The 12,683-nt window shown below is 44.1% G+C and overlaps 1 protein-coding gene across 2 annotated transcripts in view; it reads right to left on the bottom strand.

The window, feature by feature from the left end:
- Cfap44 (cilia and flagella associated protein 44) overlaps positions 1-12,683 on the bottom strand; it is a 110,345-nt gene that overhangs the window by 97,144 nt on the left and 518 nt on the right. The window contains exons 2-3 of one of the 2 annotated variants that reach the window (XM_031363965.1): positions 10,422-10,516; positions 1,665-1,751 (exon numbers count right to left, since the gene is read on the bottom strand). In XM_031363965.1, the coding sequence (XP_031219825.1) occupies positions 1,665-1,746 (82 nt within the window). In that variant the 5' untranslated portion in view covers positions 1,747-1,751; positions 10,422-10,516. The remainder of the gene's footprint in view (positions 1-1,664; positions 1,752-10,421; positions 10,517-12,683) is intronic. The other variant, XM_031363964.1, reaches the window with a different exon arrangement.

Below are 12,683 nucleotides of genomic sequence, written 5' to 3'. Positions count from 1 at the left end.
CAGAAGTTTGGAATACAGGAAGAACAACCCACAAACCACAAGGAACTCAAGAAGAAGGAACACCAAAAAGTGGACAGTGCATTCCTTCTTAAAAGGGGGAGCCAAATACCCATGGAAGGAGTTGCAGAGATTAACTATGGAGCAGAGACTGAAGGAAGGGCAAGCCAGCCTAAATATAGCTATCTCCTAAGAGGCTCTCTGACAGTACCTGAATAATACAGATGTAGAGACTCACAGCCATCCATTGAACAGGGTCCCCAGTGAAGGAGTTAGAGAAAGGACCAGTGGAGCTGAGGGGTTTGCAGCCCCTTAGGATGAACAACTATGAACTAACTAGTACCCTCAGAGCTCCCAGGGTCTCAACCACCAACCAAGGACCACACATGGAGGGGTCTGATTGTTCAAGCAGCATGTGTATAGTAGAGGATTGCAATTTGATCATCAATAGGAGGAGAGGAGCTCGACCCTGTGAAAGTTCTGTGCCCCAGTGTAGGGGAATGCCAGGGCCAATAAGTGAGAGAGGGTGGGGTGGCAGGCATGGGGAGGGGGGAGGCAACAGGGGTTTGTTCTTGTTGTTTTTGTTTGTTTCTTTGTTTTTGGAGGGGAAACTGGGAATGGAGAAATTTACAAGTAAATAAAGAAAATAATAAAAAAAATGTAATTTGTTCTTGGAAATTTGTCACTAGCCTTAGATGATTTTTGTATTTTACTGTGCCAAATGATTATAATATCTGTTCTACTTGATTGCTTCACTGAATACATTTTTTAGAGTTGTTATACCCATTTCTTTATGCATAAAAACCCTTGTTTGAGAGCTGCAAATACATTCAGATTCCAACTGCCTATGTGTTTGTTTCTGTTTGTCACCACCAAGTCCTTACCCAACTAGATTTCAAGGACCCACATCCCAGGGACCCCCCTGATACCCGATTGGAGTGGTCTGTGGCAAATCACCTCTAAGTGGTGGACTCAGGGCTTAAAGCCAAACTCCACATCTTTCCATTCTGCTATATCTAACTGTCCACCAAAGACAGAGATCTTGCAGGGGAAATGGAGAGCAAGATATTCATGCAGGTTGCTATCAACATAGACAGTTGACATTTCTTTGGTTGCTTTGAAACAAGATCTAATGTAGCCCTGTGAGTCTCAAGGTGGCAGCCGGCTAAGGCTGAGAATGTGCCTAAAATCCTGACCCTCCAGATCCTACCTCTGGACTGGCTGGGATTTACACTTCCATTTTAAACAGTGCCAGAGATTAAACACAAGACCTCTGGTACTCTAAGCCAGTCCTCTATCCACTGAGATAAATCCAGGGAGACGCGCTAGCAGCTGGGGGTAAAAAAAAAAAAATTAAAGCAGCCGGGCAATGGTGGCACATGCCTTTAATCCCAGCACTTGAGAGGCAGAGGCAGGTGGATTTCTGAGTTCGAGGCCAGCCTGGTCTACAGAGTGAGTTCCGGGACAGCCAGGGCTATACGGAGAAACCCTGTCTTGAAAAACCAAAAAAAGTAAATAAATAAATAAAGCATAGATGCTACTTTTAGAAAACAGGAGAGTTTGTAAGAGAGTATGTAAACAGGCAAACCATTTGTCTATAAGTACTCTTTTTAAATGATCTTATCCAAATCTGATAACCAAGTGTGTGTGTTATCACCCGTATTCACCTTTCAAAATAGAAGGTAGCCTTCCATCACTCCTGGATCCTGATCTTTCCCCATCAGTGTCTTGATCATCTGGCTCCTTCATATCTTCTGTAAGAATGAAATGAGAGAGAAAGACATAAGGCCGAACATAGAAATTAACAGATCTCTCCCCATCATGAATTCTACAAGCACCAAAGGCCATATATGCTGGCACTATTGTGACTGCACTATATCCAAGATGACGGACAGTGAGAGGCTGTGAGCAACTTCATACACCTCAATGAAAGTGGGAACTAGAATCACAAGTGTCCATTCTTCAGGCATACCTGCCTTTCTGGTACACTCTGGGTTTCCCAAGTCCACACTGAAATATGACACCTAAGCCCGTCTTTCCTCCAAATGCATCACTAAAACTAACCCTCCGCCACCCTTCTTTTGGTCAGTCCAGGTCTCCTTTTCCTCGGCCTATTATCAATTCCCATGGAGTTACTGTTAAGTGTCATTGTTGAAGACAGTTCTAAAGCTTTGATTCAGTCCGGAATCTGAGTGTCCGAACTCTAAAGGTCTTTGTTCACAATTGGTTTTTGATCCATCAGTAAAGATGCCAACAGCCAATGATTGGGCATGAGGCGGGATCTTTGCTCATGGGTGGGAGTTGCGCAGCTATGATGCAGAGAGAGGGAGGTGCTCCAGGATGTGGGGAAAGACAGATGGACAAGGGAGTTTCAGGAGACAAAGCTAACCAGCCTTGTGAGATTTCCACTTCCCTGACTGGGCCTAGGGTAGCAGGCGGAGGATTAGAAGTGCCCAGTCATTGAGTTGGCATTTTTAAAAATAAGCATGGTGTGTGTGTGTGTGTGTGTGTGTGTGTGTGTGTGTGTGTGTGTCACTACATTTCATTTCAAATATATTTTTGAGCACATCTTCTATGTCTCAAGTCTTATACAGGTACTAAATTACCAGGGTGCAAGTGAAAAAAAAAATCATGGACAGCCTTGAACTTCCAGGAGCTTATTGTTTAGAAAATGGGAGAGCAGGGTACTGTGGGCATATGTAACAAGAAAGTTAAACTAAGTTGGAGGCTTAGGGGTTTGAGGCAGAAATGATGACTTGGTACAGGCTGGGGAAAAACATGTTAGGCAGAGAATACCTCCGAATGGCTTAAGTTAGCCTACTGATTAGCGCAGGAGCCATATGTGGGAAAGACAAAATACCCAGCAAATGCAAGTTAAGGAATGATGGCTTTATTCTAGCTCACAATTCAAGGGTACAGTCCACCAATGCAGCAGGAGCTAATCACACTGCATCCACTGCCTGGGCTTGATTATTTACTTATTTTATTTATTCATTTATTCATTTATTTATTTATTTATTTATTTTACTTAGTTTATAACCCCATCTGATGGAATGGTGCTTTCCACATTGAGAGTGGGTCTTCCCATCTCAGTTAACCTACGAAAGCAAAGCCATCACAGACGTGTCCAGAAGGTTGTTTCCTGGAGCATCTAAACGCTGTCCAGTTGATGGTCAAGATTAACCATCACAGGGCTGGTGAGATGGCTCAGTGGGTAAGAGCACTGACTGCTCTTCCAAAGGTCCTGAGTTCAAATCTCAGCAACCACATGATGGCTCACAACCACCAGTAACAAGATCTGATGCCCTCTTCTGGAGTGTCTGAAAACAGATACAGGATACTTACATATAATAAATAAATAAACCTTAAAAAATCTGGCACCCTTTGGCGGGTGGTTGGACTGTTCCTACCAGAGTCTTGAGAACAATCCAAGCGCCAAAGAGTTAACAGCCAAAGCTAGTGGTTCAAGTCATCATGAGAAACCCTTAGTGACTACCCAGCAGACCCCAGCGGCCTGCTGTGGAAAGCAACCCACCCTTGATCCAAGGATTTTTTCGGCTGCTAGAGCCCAGAAAAAGATTGGGAACGAGAGTTGCTTTCAAGGGAGGGGCAACCAATGGCAGAAGTCCTAAGACGTATGTCAACTGGGAGGCTTGATTGTAAACCCTGTGGTTCCCAGAGAAAGCTGGCCAGGCTGTATCTAGGAAGCTGGAGGTTCTCCCCTTGACTGATCCTATTAATTAATATGCTGGTGTCTGTGCAAGAATTATAGTGAACTGGTAAATGGAAAACATGGAACTGAATGGGTAGGTGTAAACCTGAGCAGATGACACACATATCCAATTGGCTCTGAGACAGTGCCGGACCAGGATCCCTGGTGGAATTACAATTCTGCGGGTGATATTTTAGCCAGGGACAGGTTCATTACATGTCTTCTGGCCAGTCTTAGAAAAGCGGCCTTAAAGCCAGTAAATTTTAAAAAACTTCAAGAGGTTGTCCAGGACAAGCAGGAGAATCCATCTCAATTTTTAGAACGCCTTATGAAGGCTTTATTACAGCATAACAATCTGGACCCTGAAAACCCAAAAGGTAAGCAACTTCTGATGACCTACTTCTTTTCCCAGAGCTACCCCAATGTAAGAGCTAAACTTAAAAAATTGGAGAGGGGACCCCTAACTACACAGGCAGAAGTCTTAGCGCTGGCCTTCAAAGTGTACCATAGGAGAGATGATAAAATCCGCAAACAAAAATACCATATGCTGGCAAAGGCTGTCTGACCAGCCCCAGCCACTACCCTGGACTCATGGTCTCCTAAGACTCAGAGACCATCAGATGACTGCTACAAATGTGGTAAAAAAGGTCATTGGGCAAAATCCTGCCCTAACTTCTGCAAGCCAAGAGGGCCATGCCCTAGGTGCCATCAAGAGGGACATTGGGCTGTTGATTGCCCTCATGTTACACAAAACAAAGGGACATCACTCCCAGATAACCCTCCAACTGATCTCCTAGGCTTGGCTATGGCCAACTGAGGAGGCCTGAGCTCCTCTGGCCCCACCATTGCCATCACTAGCAGGGAGCCCCAAGTAGATACCATGGTATATGTGCAGTTCATCTCCTTCCTCTTGGACACTGGAGCCACTTATTTGGTCCTGACAGAGTTTTGGGAACTCACTTCTCCTAGTTCTCCTATTGTCAGGGTAGGAGGACAACCTTACTTCCCTCTCCAGACCCCACCACTTAGTTGCATTTTTAGGGGTGTACCTTTCACCCATTCCTTTTTGGTAGTGCCAACATGTCCCGTCCCCTTATTGGGAAGGGATCTTCTGACTAGGCTGGGAGCCTCTATTTCCTTTGTTCCCCACATTCGCCTAAACCCAGGCTTGCCAGCAGTTCCTCTGCTCCTTCTCCTAGCCAGGCAACCTACTAACACTACCATGTTATTTCCTTTACCAGCTTCTCAGGTAAATCCCCTCTGTTGCTAAACATCATTCTCCTGTTGTCTTCCAATTTCTGGACTCTACCAAGTACCAAGCTCAATACCCTCTCTTTCTCCAGAGCCTCAGGGGACTTATGCCTATTATTTCCAACCTCTTGAGAAAAAAACTCCTTTGTCCCACCTCTTCTCCCTTTAACACTCCTGTACTAGCAGTTAAAAAGCCTAATAGTAACTATCACCTGGTACAAGACCTCGGGCGCATTAGTTCTGCAGTAGTTCCTCTCCACCTTCTTTAACTCCTGACACCCACCAAACTCTGTCCAATCTTCACCAACCCTTTCATCCTAACAGCCAAGCATTGTCTTCTTTTGTTAAGACCCACCTACAGCTAACTCCTGAGGACTTAAGCTTCTTAAAATCTATCACTGCTTCTTGCAAAATCTGTCAGAAGTCTGACCCCAACTCAGAGTATTGTAGCACCCCTTTTCCTATCCATCAGGCTAGAGGTTCCCTTCCTGGAACTGACTGGCAACTTGACTTTACCCACATGCCCACTGTCAGGCGTGCCAGGTACTTCCTGATCTTGGTGGACACCTTCTCGGGATGGGTAGAGGCATTTCCCACAACTAACAAAAGGGCTCAGACAGTCTCTGATCTCCTCCTCCAAGAGATCATCCCGGTGTCCCAGCCTCTCTCCAATCAGACAATGGTCCTGAATTTACTTCCCAGGTCTCTCAAATCCTATCTAAGGCCCTGGATATCCCCCGGCATTTTCACATTCCTTACCACCCTCAATCTTCTGGTAAGGTAAAAAGAACTAATCGCTCTTTAAAAACCACTCTTGTTAAGCTGTCACAGGAACTTTACCTTGATTGGGTAAAACTCCTACCCCTAGCTCTTTTCAGGTTACGAGCTCTCCCAAAGCGACCTCTCCTCATCTCTCCCTTTGAACTCATGTATGGACGTCCAGTCCTAACTCCTGGTCTTTCACCTAAATGTTATCCCCTCCCAGACCATCTACTTACCCCATTATTTTGCCACCTCCGTTCTCTACTATGGAACTTTGCTGACCACCATCTACCTCGGCCATGCACTGTCTCCTGTCCACTACCTATCAACATTGGAGACCAAGTCCTTCTATCCCCTCCAGGTCATCAGCCCTCACCTCTCTCTCTCAAGTGGCGAGGCCCTTTTAGAGTAATTCTTGTGACCCCCTACAGCTGCTAAACTCAAGGGACTCTCTCATTGAGTCCATCTGTCTCACCTCAAACCTTTCATTCCTCCACCTAAAAATGACTCTTCTTCATACACCTCAATCTTAACAGGACTGTGCTCTGTTAAACTCCAGAGGACAACGAGACCGCCCACCTTGTCCCCAATCCCAGAAAATGAGACTCCACTCCAGCAGCTGAGCTCGACCTCACTGGATTAGACCTGGGCTTTTCATCCTCCCCCTGCTGTTCATTTCTATCCAGGGTAGCCCTTATATCTGGAGATTTGAGGTTCAAGAAACCCCCACAGATAACAAACAGTCTTTCCAAATAGGGTCGGGAAACTGCTCCATAGCTGGATGCCAGGAACCAATCCAAATTGCTATCATCCCAGTATCTGTAATCCCATCTAAATATTATGATCTGTATACTTGCTTTCTCTTTGACCAGACAGAAGATTATTGTAAAAAATGGCCAGATGAATATGGGGGCTGCCCATATTGGTCTTGTCAAATACATATGCTAGGATCACGGATCAATCATTTCTTCTATCAACATCGCAAGACACTCTTTTTCTACATACAAGACCCGTGGGATTCCAGATCAATTCTTTGGCAGCCATGGTGCTTCAGAACAAACGGGGACTAGATATCCTGACAGCTAAAGAAGGTGGTCTTTGCCTGTTCCTCCAAGAAGAATGCTGCTTCTACATCAACCAATCCAGGATAGTAAGAAATAAATTCCAGAAGCTACAGTCAGACATAAAAAATTTCAGAGACCATGAGACCTCCAGTTCTGAGATTTTCAGAAACCCCATATGGAAGTGGATACTCCCGTTTGTAACTCCTCTCCTAGTCATCTTCCTGGTGTTATTTGCTCCCTGCCTCATTAATCTTGTTTCTACAAAAAAATTCTAACCAAACTATTAATCAGCTCCTGTTACAGGATTACCAGCCGCTGACCACAGATGAGCCACTGTCCACAGAGGAACCTGATGTGAAGGTTTACCAAGTGGATCCCGATGGTGAAAGCCAGCTACCGCCCCCCCCCCCACCATTGACAATGCTCCTAGACAGCAGGAAGTAGCTTAAGAGACATGACGCCCCTCGTTCCCTTTTCGCCATTGGCTTCCCCTTCCCTTTCTCTTTCCTTCCCTTTTTCTTTCCTCCTCTTTATAATATCAAAAAGGGAGGTATGTTAGCATCAAAGCATCCAAAGCCTGTGGCGATGCATGGGCAGGTCCAGAGACCTGTTGCCAGAGCAACAGCCGCCATATTCCCAGAATCCACTGGGCTCACCTCCCACCTTTACCTGTGGCTACTACGCCAGAACCCATATATATATGGGGAACATTCCTCCATCTTGCTCTCTCTCTCCCTCTTCTTTTTCGCGCTACTTCCCCCTCTCTCCCTCTCAATTAAACCTCTTACACATGGAACTGTTTGGGCCTAGTGTGGTAGGTTCTGATGCGACCCACCATTCTAACACATCACAAGGGAAATGCATATGAAGAGGAGGCAGACTGCCAAGTCACATGGCAGTTTCATGAGGGAAGTCTTCGTATTGTTCTCTCCAATGGCTGTAGGACTATACATTCTGGCTGCCCACTTACAAGCAACAGTCTCCCTTTTTCATACTCGTACTAGCTATACGTTACAGGCTCTAGACTAGTGAAACCAGATGGCTGGCTTCCAGAGGCAACTTGCCTTCCTGAGCCCATGGATTTCTTTTCTTTTAAGATTTATTTATTTATGTAATTGAGTATACTTTAGCTGTACAGATGGTTGTGAGCCTTCATGTGGTTGTTGGGAACTGAATTCAGGACCTCTGCTCGCTCTGGGGTTCAAAACCAAACACTTTCTACCTGCTGCCTTTCTTTTCTTAAATACATTTTTGGTACATTGTAACCAAGTGATTCTCCCCTTGTCTAATGCTGTGACTTTTTAATACAGTTCCTCATGTTGTGTTGACCCCCACCCATAACATTATTTTCACTGCTACTTCCTAAGTGTAATTTTGCTACTGTTGTGAAGCATGATGTGAATATCTGTGTTTTCCCAGATGGTCATAGGTATTGCCTGTGAAAGTGTCATTCCACCATCCCAGATTGAGAACCACTGATAATGAGAAGGCTAGCCTGATTCCATGACAGGCTTCAAATTGGCAGTTCAGGACTAGGCAAGCCCAGGCAAGTCCAGGCCTCAGAAGCTTCCCTGAGGCAGGGACAATGGGTCAGCAGCAGTTTCCAGACTTCCTCAGCTATTTCCTCAGCAACAGTTTCCAGCCTCCATGTCCCTAGAGATGGAGTAAGATAAAGGTCACCCGGAATCCCCCCAATGTGCTTTTAAATCAGCCTGTGAACTCATTTGGGTGTCTCTCTATCTTGGTAATGGGAGACCCCAGCATGCTAGACTTTTGCAGAATAAAACACTCTTTGCATTTACGTACTTGAATCCAAGGTATCATTCTTCTGTGAATCATGGACCCTTACAATATAACTGAATAAAGCTAGATGCATATATTTTTTTAACTCATAATTATTCTGTAGAAAAGCAACCAATGGTGGCAAGTGGACACTTGACTTACAATGGAAGATAAACAGATACAAAGACAAAAGCATCAGTTTGCTTTCTGGGCTGTCATGATTGTTGTACTCCTCACATGGCCAAGGCAACCATGAAATAAAGCTTAGTATCGCAAAGTCAGTTAATGTCAGGTTGTGTTGAGTATGGAAGAAAGTTCTAGAACCCAGAGACTTGACCCAACAATCTGAACTAGTGGGCTCTGTCCTTAGGGCCAGTGAACTCTCGTGAGAGCAGCTTCCTATAAACCTGCATTTAATATATTCTAATCTGGCTTGGGTTGGCTCATTTCACATTTCACCTAATTTATCAGTAGATGTGACCCTCCTCCAGCTAAGAGTTGGTTCTTTCAGACCTTGCCTTGCCACAAATAGCCATGCCTCTTTCCAACCTCCTGCTAATAACCACGCCTCTCTCCAAGTTCCTGTTACGCCGGAAGTCCCGCCTCCAGAGACTGAAAATGAAGCTGCTGATTGGGCCATGGGTTGCTGACAGACTGTGGGAGGGTTTTTTTTTTTCCTCTACCTACCTGCTGGTAACAAGAAGAGTTGAGTAATGATGGAGGACTGAATGCACACCATGCCTCGGTCTCATTTTTTAACCCCTTCCTGCATTCCGGTTCCCTTAAATTTTCTCAGGTTCTCACTCCAGAAGACCCATTCATGTGTGGCTGCAGGCAGCCACATGTACAGTCCCTAATCTTTCTGTTCTTGCATATGTACATGCATATGTATAATGTCTCTAGTTACTATTTGTCCCTATTTTTGTATATGATATATAATGTCCATAGCCCTCAACTCTGGCTGCTTCAGAATTACTTGGAAAAAAAAAACACAGAATTAACAGTCTCGTTTGCCAAGCAAACCTTTGTGCACCCAGGTGTAAGAACAAATACCATGAACTAGGTGTTTGCATGAAATACATAGGTTTCTCATATATGATAGACACTTTCATTCAGAATACTACAGCTCTTCTTTAACACATGTGAAACTCAATAATTATGATTTGAATCTAGGCATGCTTCCATGCATCATAAATCCCAGCAATCCAAGAGGCTGAGGGAGAAATATTTTCTGAACCCAAGAATTCCAGGCCAGCCTCTGCAACACAGTGAAAACCCTCTCTAAGTAATAGGATCAAAAGATAACCTAACATAGGAAGTTCTTCACATAGGAAGTCCCACACCATCTGGCTGGCATTGTCCATCCAGTGGCAAGTGCTTTTGACTACTGAGTCATCTCACTGGTCCAGAAATAAGTCTTACCTAGTTGGCATCCTACCCAGGAAAGGGTACACATTCACAACATCTGATCCGGAAAAGTCGACTAAGGTATTGGCCAAGCTAGGAATGTTGGCTTCTGATTCAGTCTAACTGGGTTTAAGTTGGGAAATGTTAAGTATTTAATAGCTCTGTACTCAGATTCTCATCTTAGAAATGTGCCTAGAGCTAGAGAGATGGCTCAGTGGTTAAGAGCACTGACTGCTCTTCTAGAGGTCCTGAGTTCAATTCCCAGCAACCACATGGTGGCTCACAACCATCTGTAATGGGATCCAATGCTCTCTTCTGGTGTGTCTGAAGACAGCTACAGTGTACTCACATAAAAATAAGTAAATAAATCTTAAAAAAAAAAAAAAAGATACTACTAGAAATGTGGTGCCCACTTCATAGGCCTGAGGTCAGTATGGAACACTTACAGAGTCAAAGAAGTAAAGCTCTGAGAATTGTGTGTGGCTCCAGCAGAAGGCCACACAGCTAGGAGAGTGTAGATGGCACCAACTGGACTCAGGGTCTAAAAATTAAGTAAGAAGAGAACACAAGGATGGGTGAGGAGGGAGGCAGATCTAGATCTGGTGAAGGGTGAAGATGATCCAAATACATTGTATGAAATTCTGAAAGAGTAAGCAGAGAGTGGTGAGTGGCACACAGCCATGGGTTATGTAAATAGCTGAGATTATTATTATTCAATATGGTCTCAAGTGAAGATGGGGACATTTTAAGACATGGCCAAGCATCTTCTATTCCAACGATTCGGCTAAGAGTATGGCATATTCCATTCGTGTTCTGCTCGACATATTACTACTACATTTTAAGTTAAGCTCAAACCTCTCTCTCTGGCTTGGATCATTTGGCTTTTCTCCTTTCCTTTGAGAACACAAAGAATAATACAGGCTGCAGCCATTCAAATAATTACAGCTTGCTCTGGCTTTCCCTCAGACTTTTTTTCCTTGGATGCAGCACCCCAGTTCTTTCAATTAGACCTCAATGACATAATTTGAACATTTTTCAAACTTATAATAGTTAAATAAATTAATTGCCAATGCATTAGATAGCTTCTCAAAATTTTTACCTTCCTAGATTTTTTTTTAAAAAGCCTTCTTTTCTGGACAAGTGCCAAAGTGAGGGACCTTCAGTTTACCTCATCTCCTCACTGACTGGAGACATTCGCTGCATTCCTCTACGGCAGGCTAAGGTTTCATCTTTGGAGGGGACAGGCAAAATTATGGTATGTGGACTCATCTAAATCAGTATACAACAATGAGAATGAGCAATCCTTGTTTGTGTGTTCTCTACTGCATCCTCCTTAATAGACAAACAGTATAGGCTAACTAGGTTTGGGAATCTACTTGCAGTGTGATTGTTAAGTCTCCCCTTATGAGATTCAAGATTATTGATTTAGCCTATAGTCAATTCTTTTAACCAACTCACTAATTAGTACTAATCACCAGAGCCCAGAGGCTGATCCTCACTCCCTAAATCTTAAATAATCTCTGCAGTGTGCTGGAGCCGCTCATAGTTAATAACCAGTAACTGATGTAGGAAACCAACTCAATTTTGACTTTACTTTGTGAAATATAGTGGTAGAAAAATAATAATAGCTTGTGGTGAGGTCTTTTTGTTCGCTTGCTTGTTGTTTTGGTTCTTATCTGATGGCAAACACAGTTCTAAAAATGTCTGCACACATTATCTTACTTGTTTTTGAAACACAAGGCAAGTGTGCTAATATCACAACTTTGCAAGTGAGAAAGAAGTGCAGACATTGAGTTCTTTCCTGTCACCCACCTCATGCAATCCATTTCCAAGACCCGTTGCCAGATGTCCAGCTATGAAGACTTTGGAATTCATCCTTGTCCCCCCACCTCTTCAAGTACCAGGCTCACTGTTCCTGTCACCGTGGGTAACCTCTTTTCCTACTCTGTTTCTCCAATCCATTTTATCTTTAATTTTCCTTTCCGTGGGAGCTGGAGGGGAAAGATGCCTCCACAGTTAAGAGCACTGATTGTTATTCCAGAATACCAGGGTTCAGTTCCCAGCACTCCTGTGGCAATTCACAATCATCTCTACTCCAGTCCCAGGGCAGCCAGTGCCTTTACATAGCCTTTATGAGCACTGCACACATGTGGTGCACGGCTATCCATTCAGACGAAGACTCATACACATAAAACAAGAATAAACAAAACCTTTAAAATTTCAGCTTTTTGTTACATTTATTTATATCTTATTTGTGGGTAGGTGGGTCCATGTGGGGAGGTCACAAGACAACTTTGTGGACGTTCTTTCATTCCACCTAGGGGGTGACAGGGATGGGACTCAGGTTTCAGGCTTCTAATCTGTTTTCTGCCTTGCCCTTTGTATTCCTGAAAGCTACCAGAACGCCACTTGTGTTGAGTGACTGACTCTGTTGCCATCACAGGAGAATATGATACAAATCCTCATCAGGGCATAAAAGTCCTTCGTGGTGGGGTTGTAGATCGCTGCAGCATCTCACACCCCGCTCTTTGTTCCTACTCCCCTTTAGCCCCTTTTCTCTAGTGTCTTTAAGCAAGCAAGACTACTGATTACTGACCAAATACAGTCTCCTACAGCCTTTGCCTATTACCAGCGTTCAGCCGCACTCCCAAAACCCTTGGGCTGCATTTGAATCTTAACAAGAACCCCAGGAGGCAAATACAGCCTTT

The sequence above is a fragment of the Mastomys coucha genome, unplaced genomic scaffold (assembly GCF_008632895.1).
Source record: "Mastomys coucha isolate ucsf_1 unplaced genomic scaffold, UCSF_Mcou_1 pScaffold12, whole genome shotgun sequence".
In the NCBI taxonomy this organism is placed as follows: Eukaryota; Metazoa; Chordata; class Mammalia; order Rodentia; family Muridae; genus Mastomys; species Mastomys coucha.
Note: the sequence above shows the minus strand (reverse complement) of the source record. Positions and strands in the feature narration are given on the sequence as shown.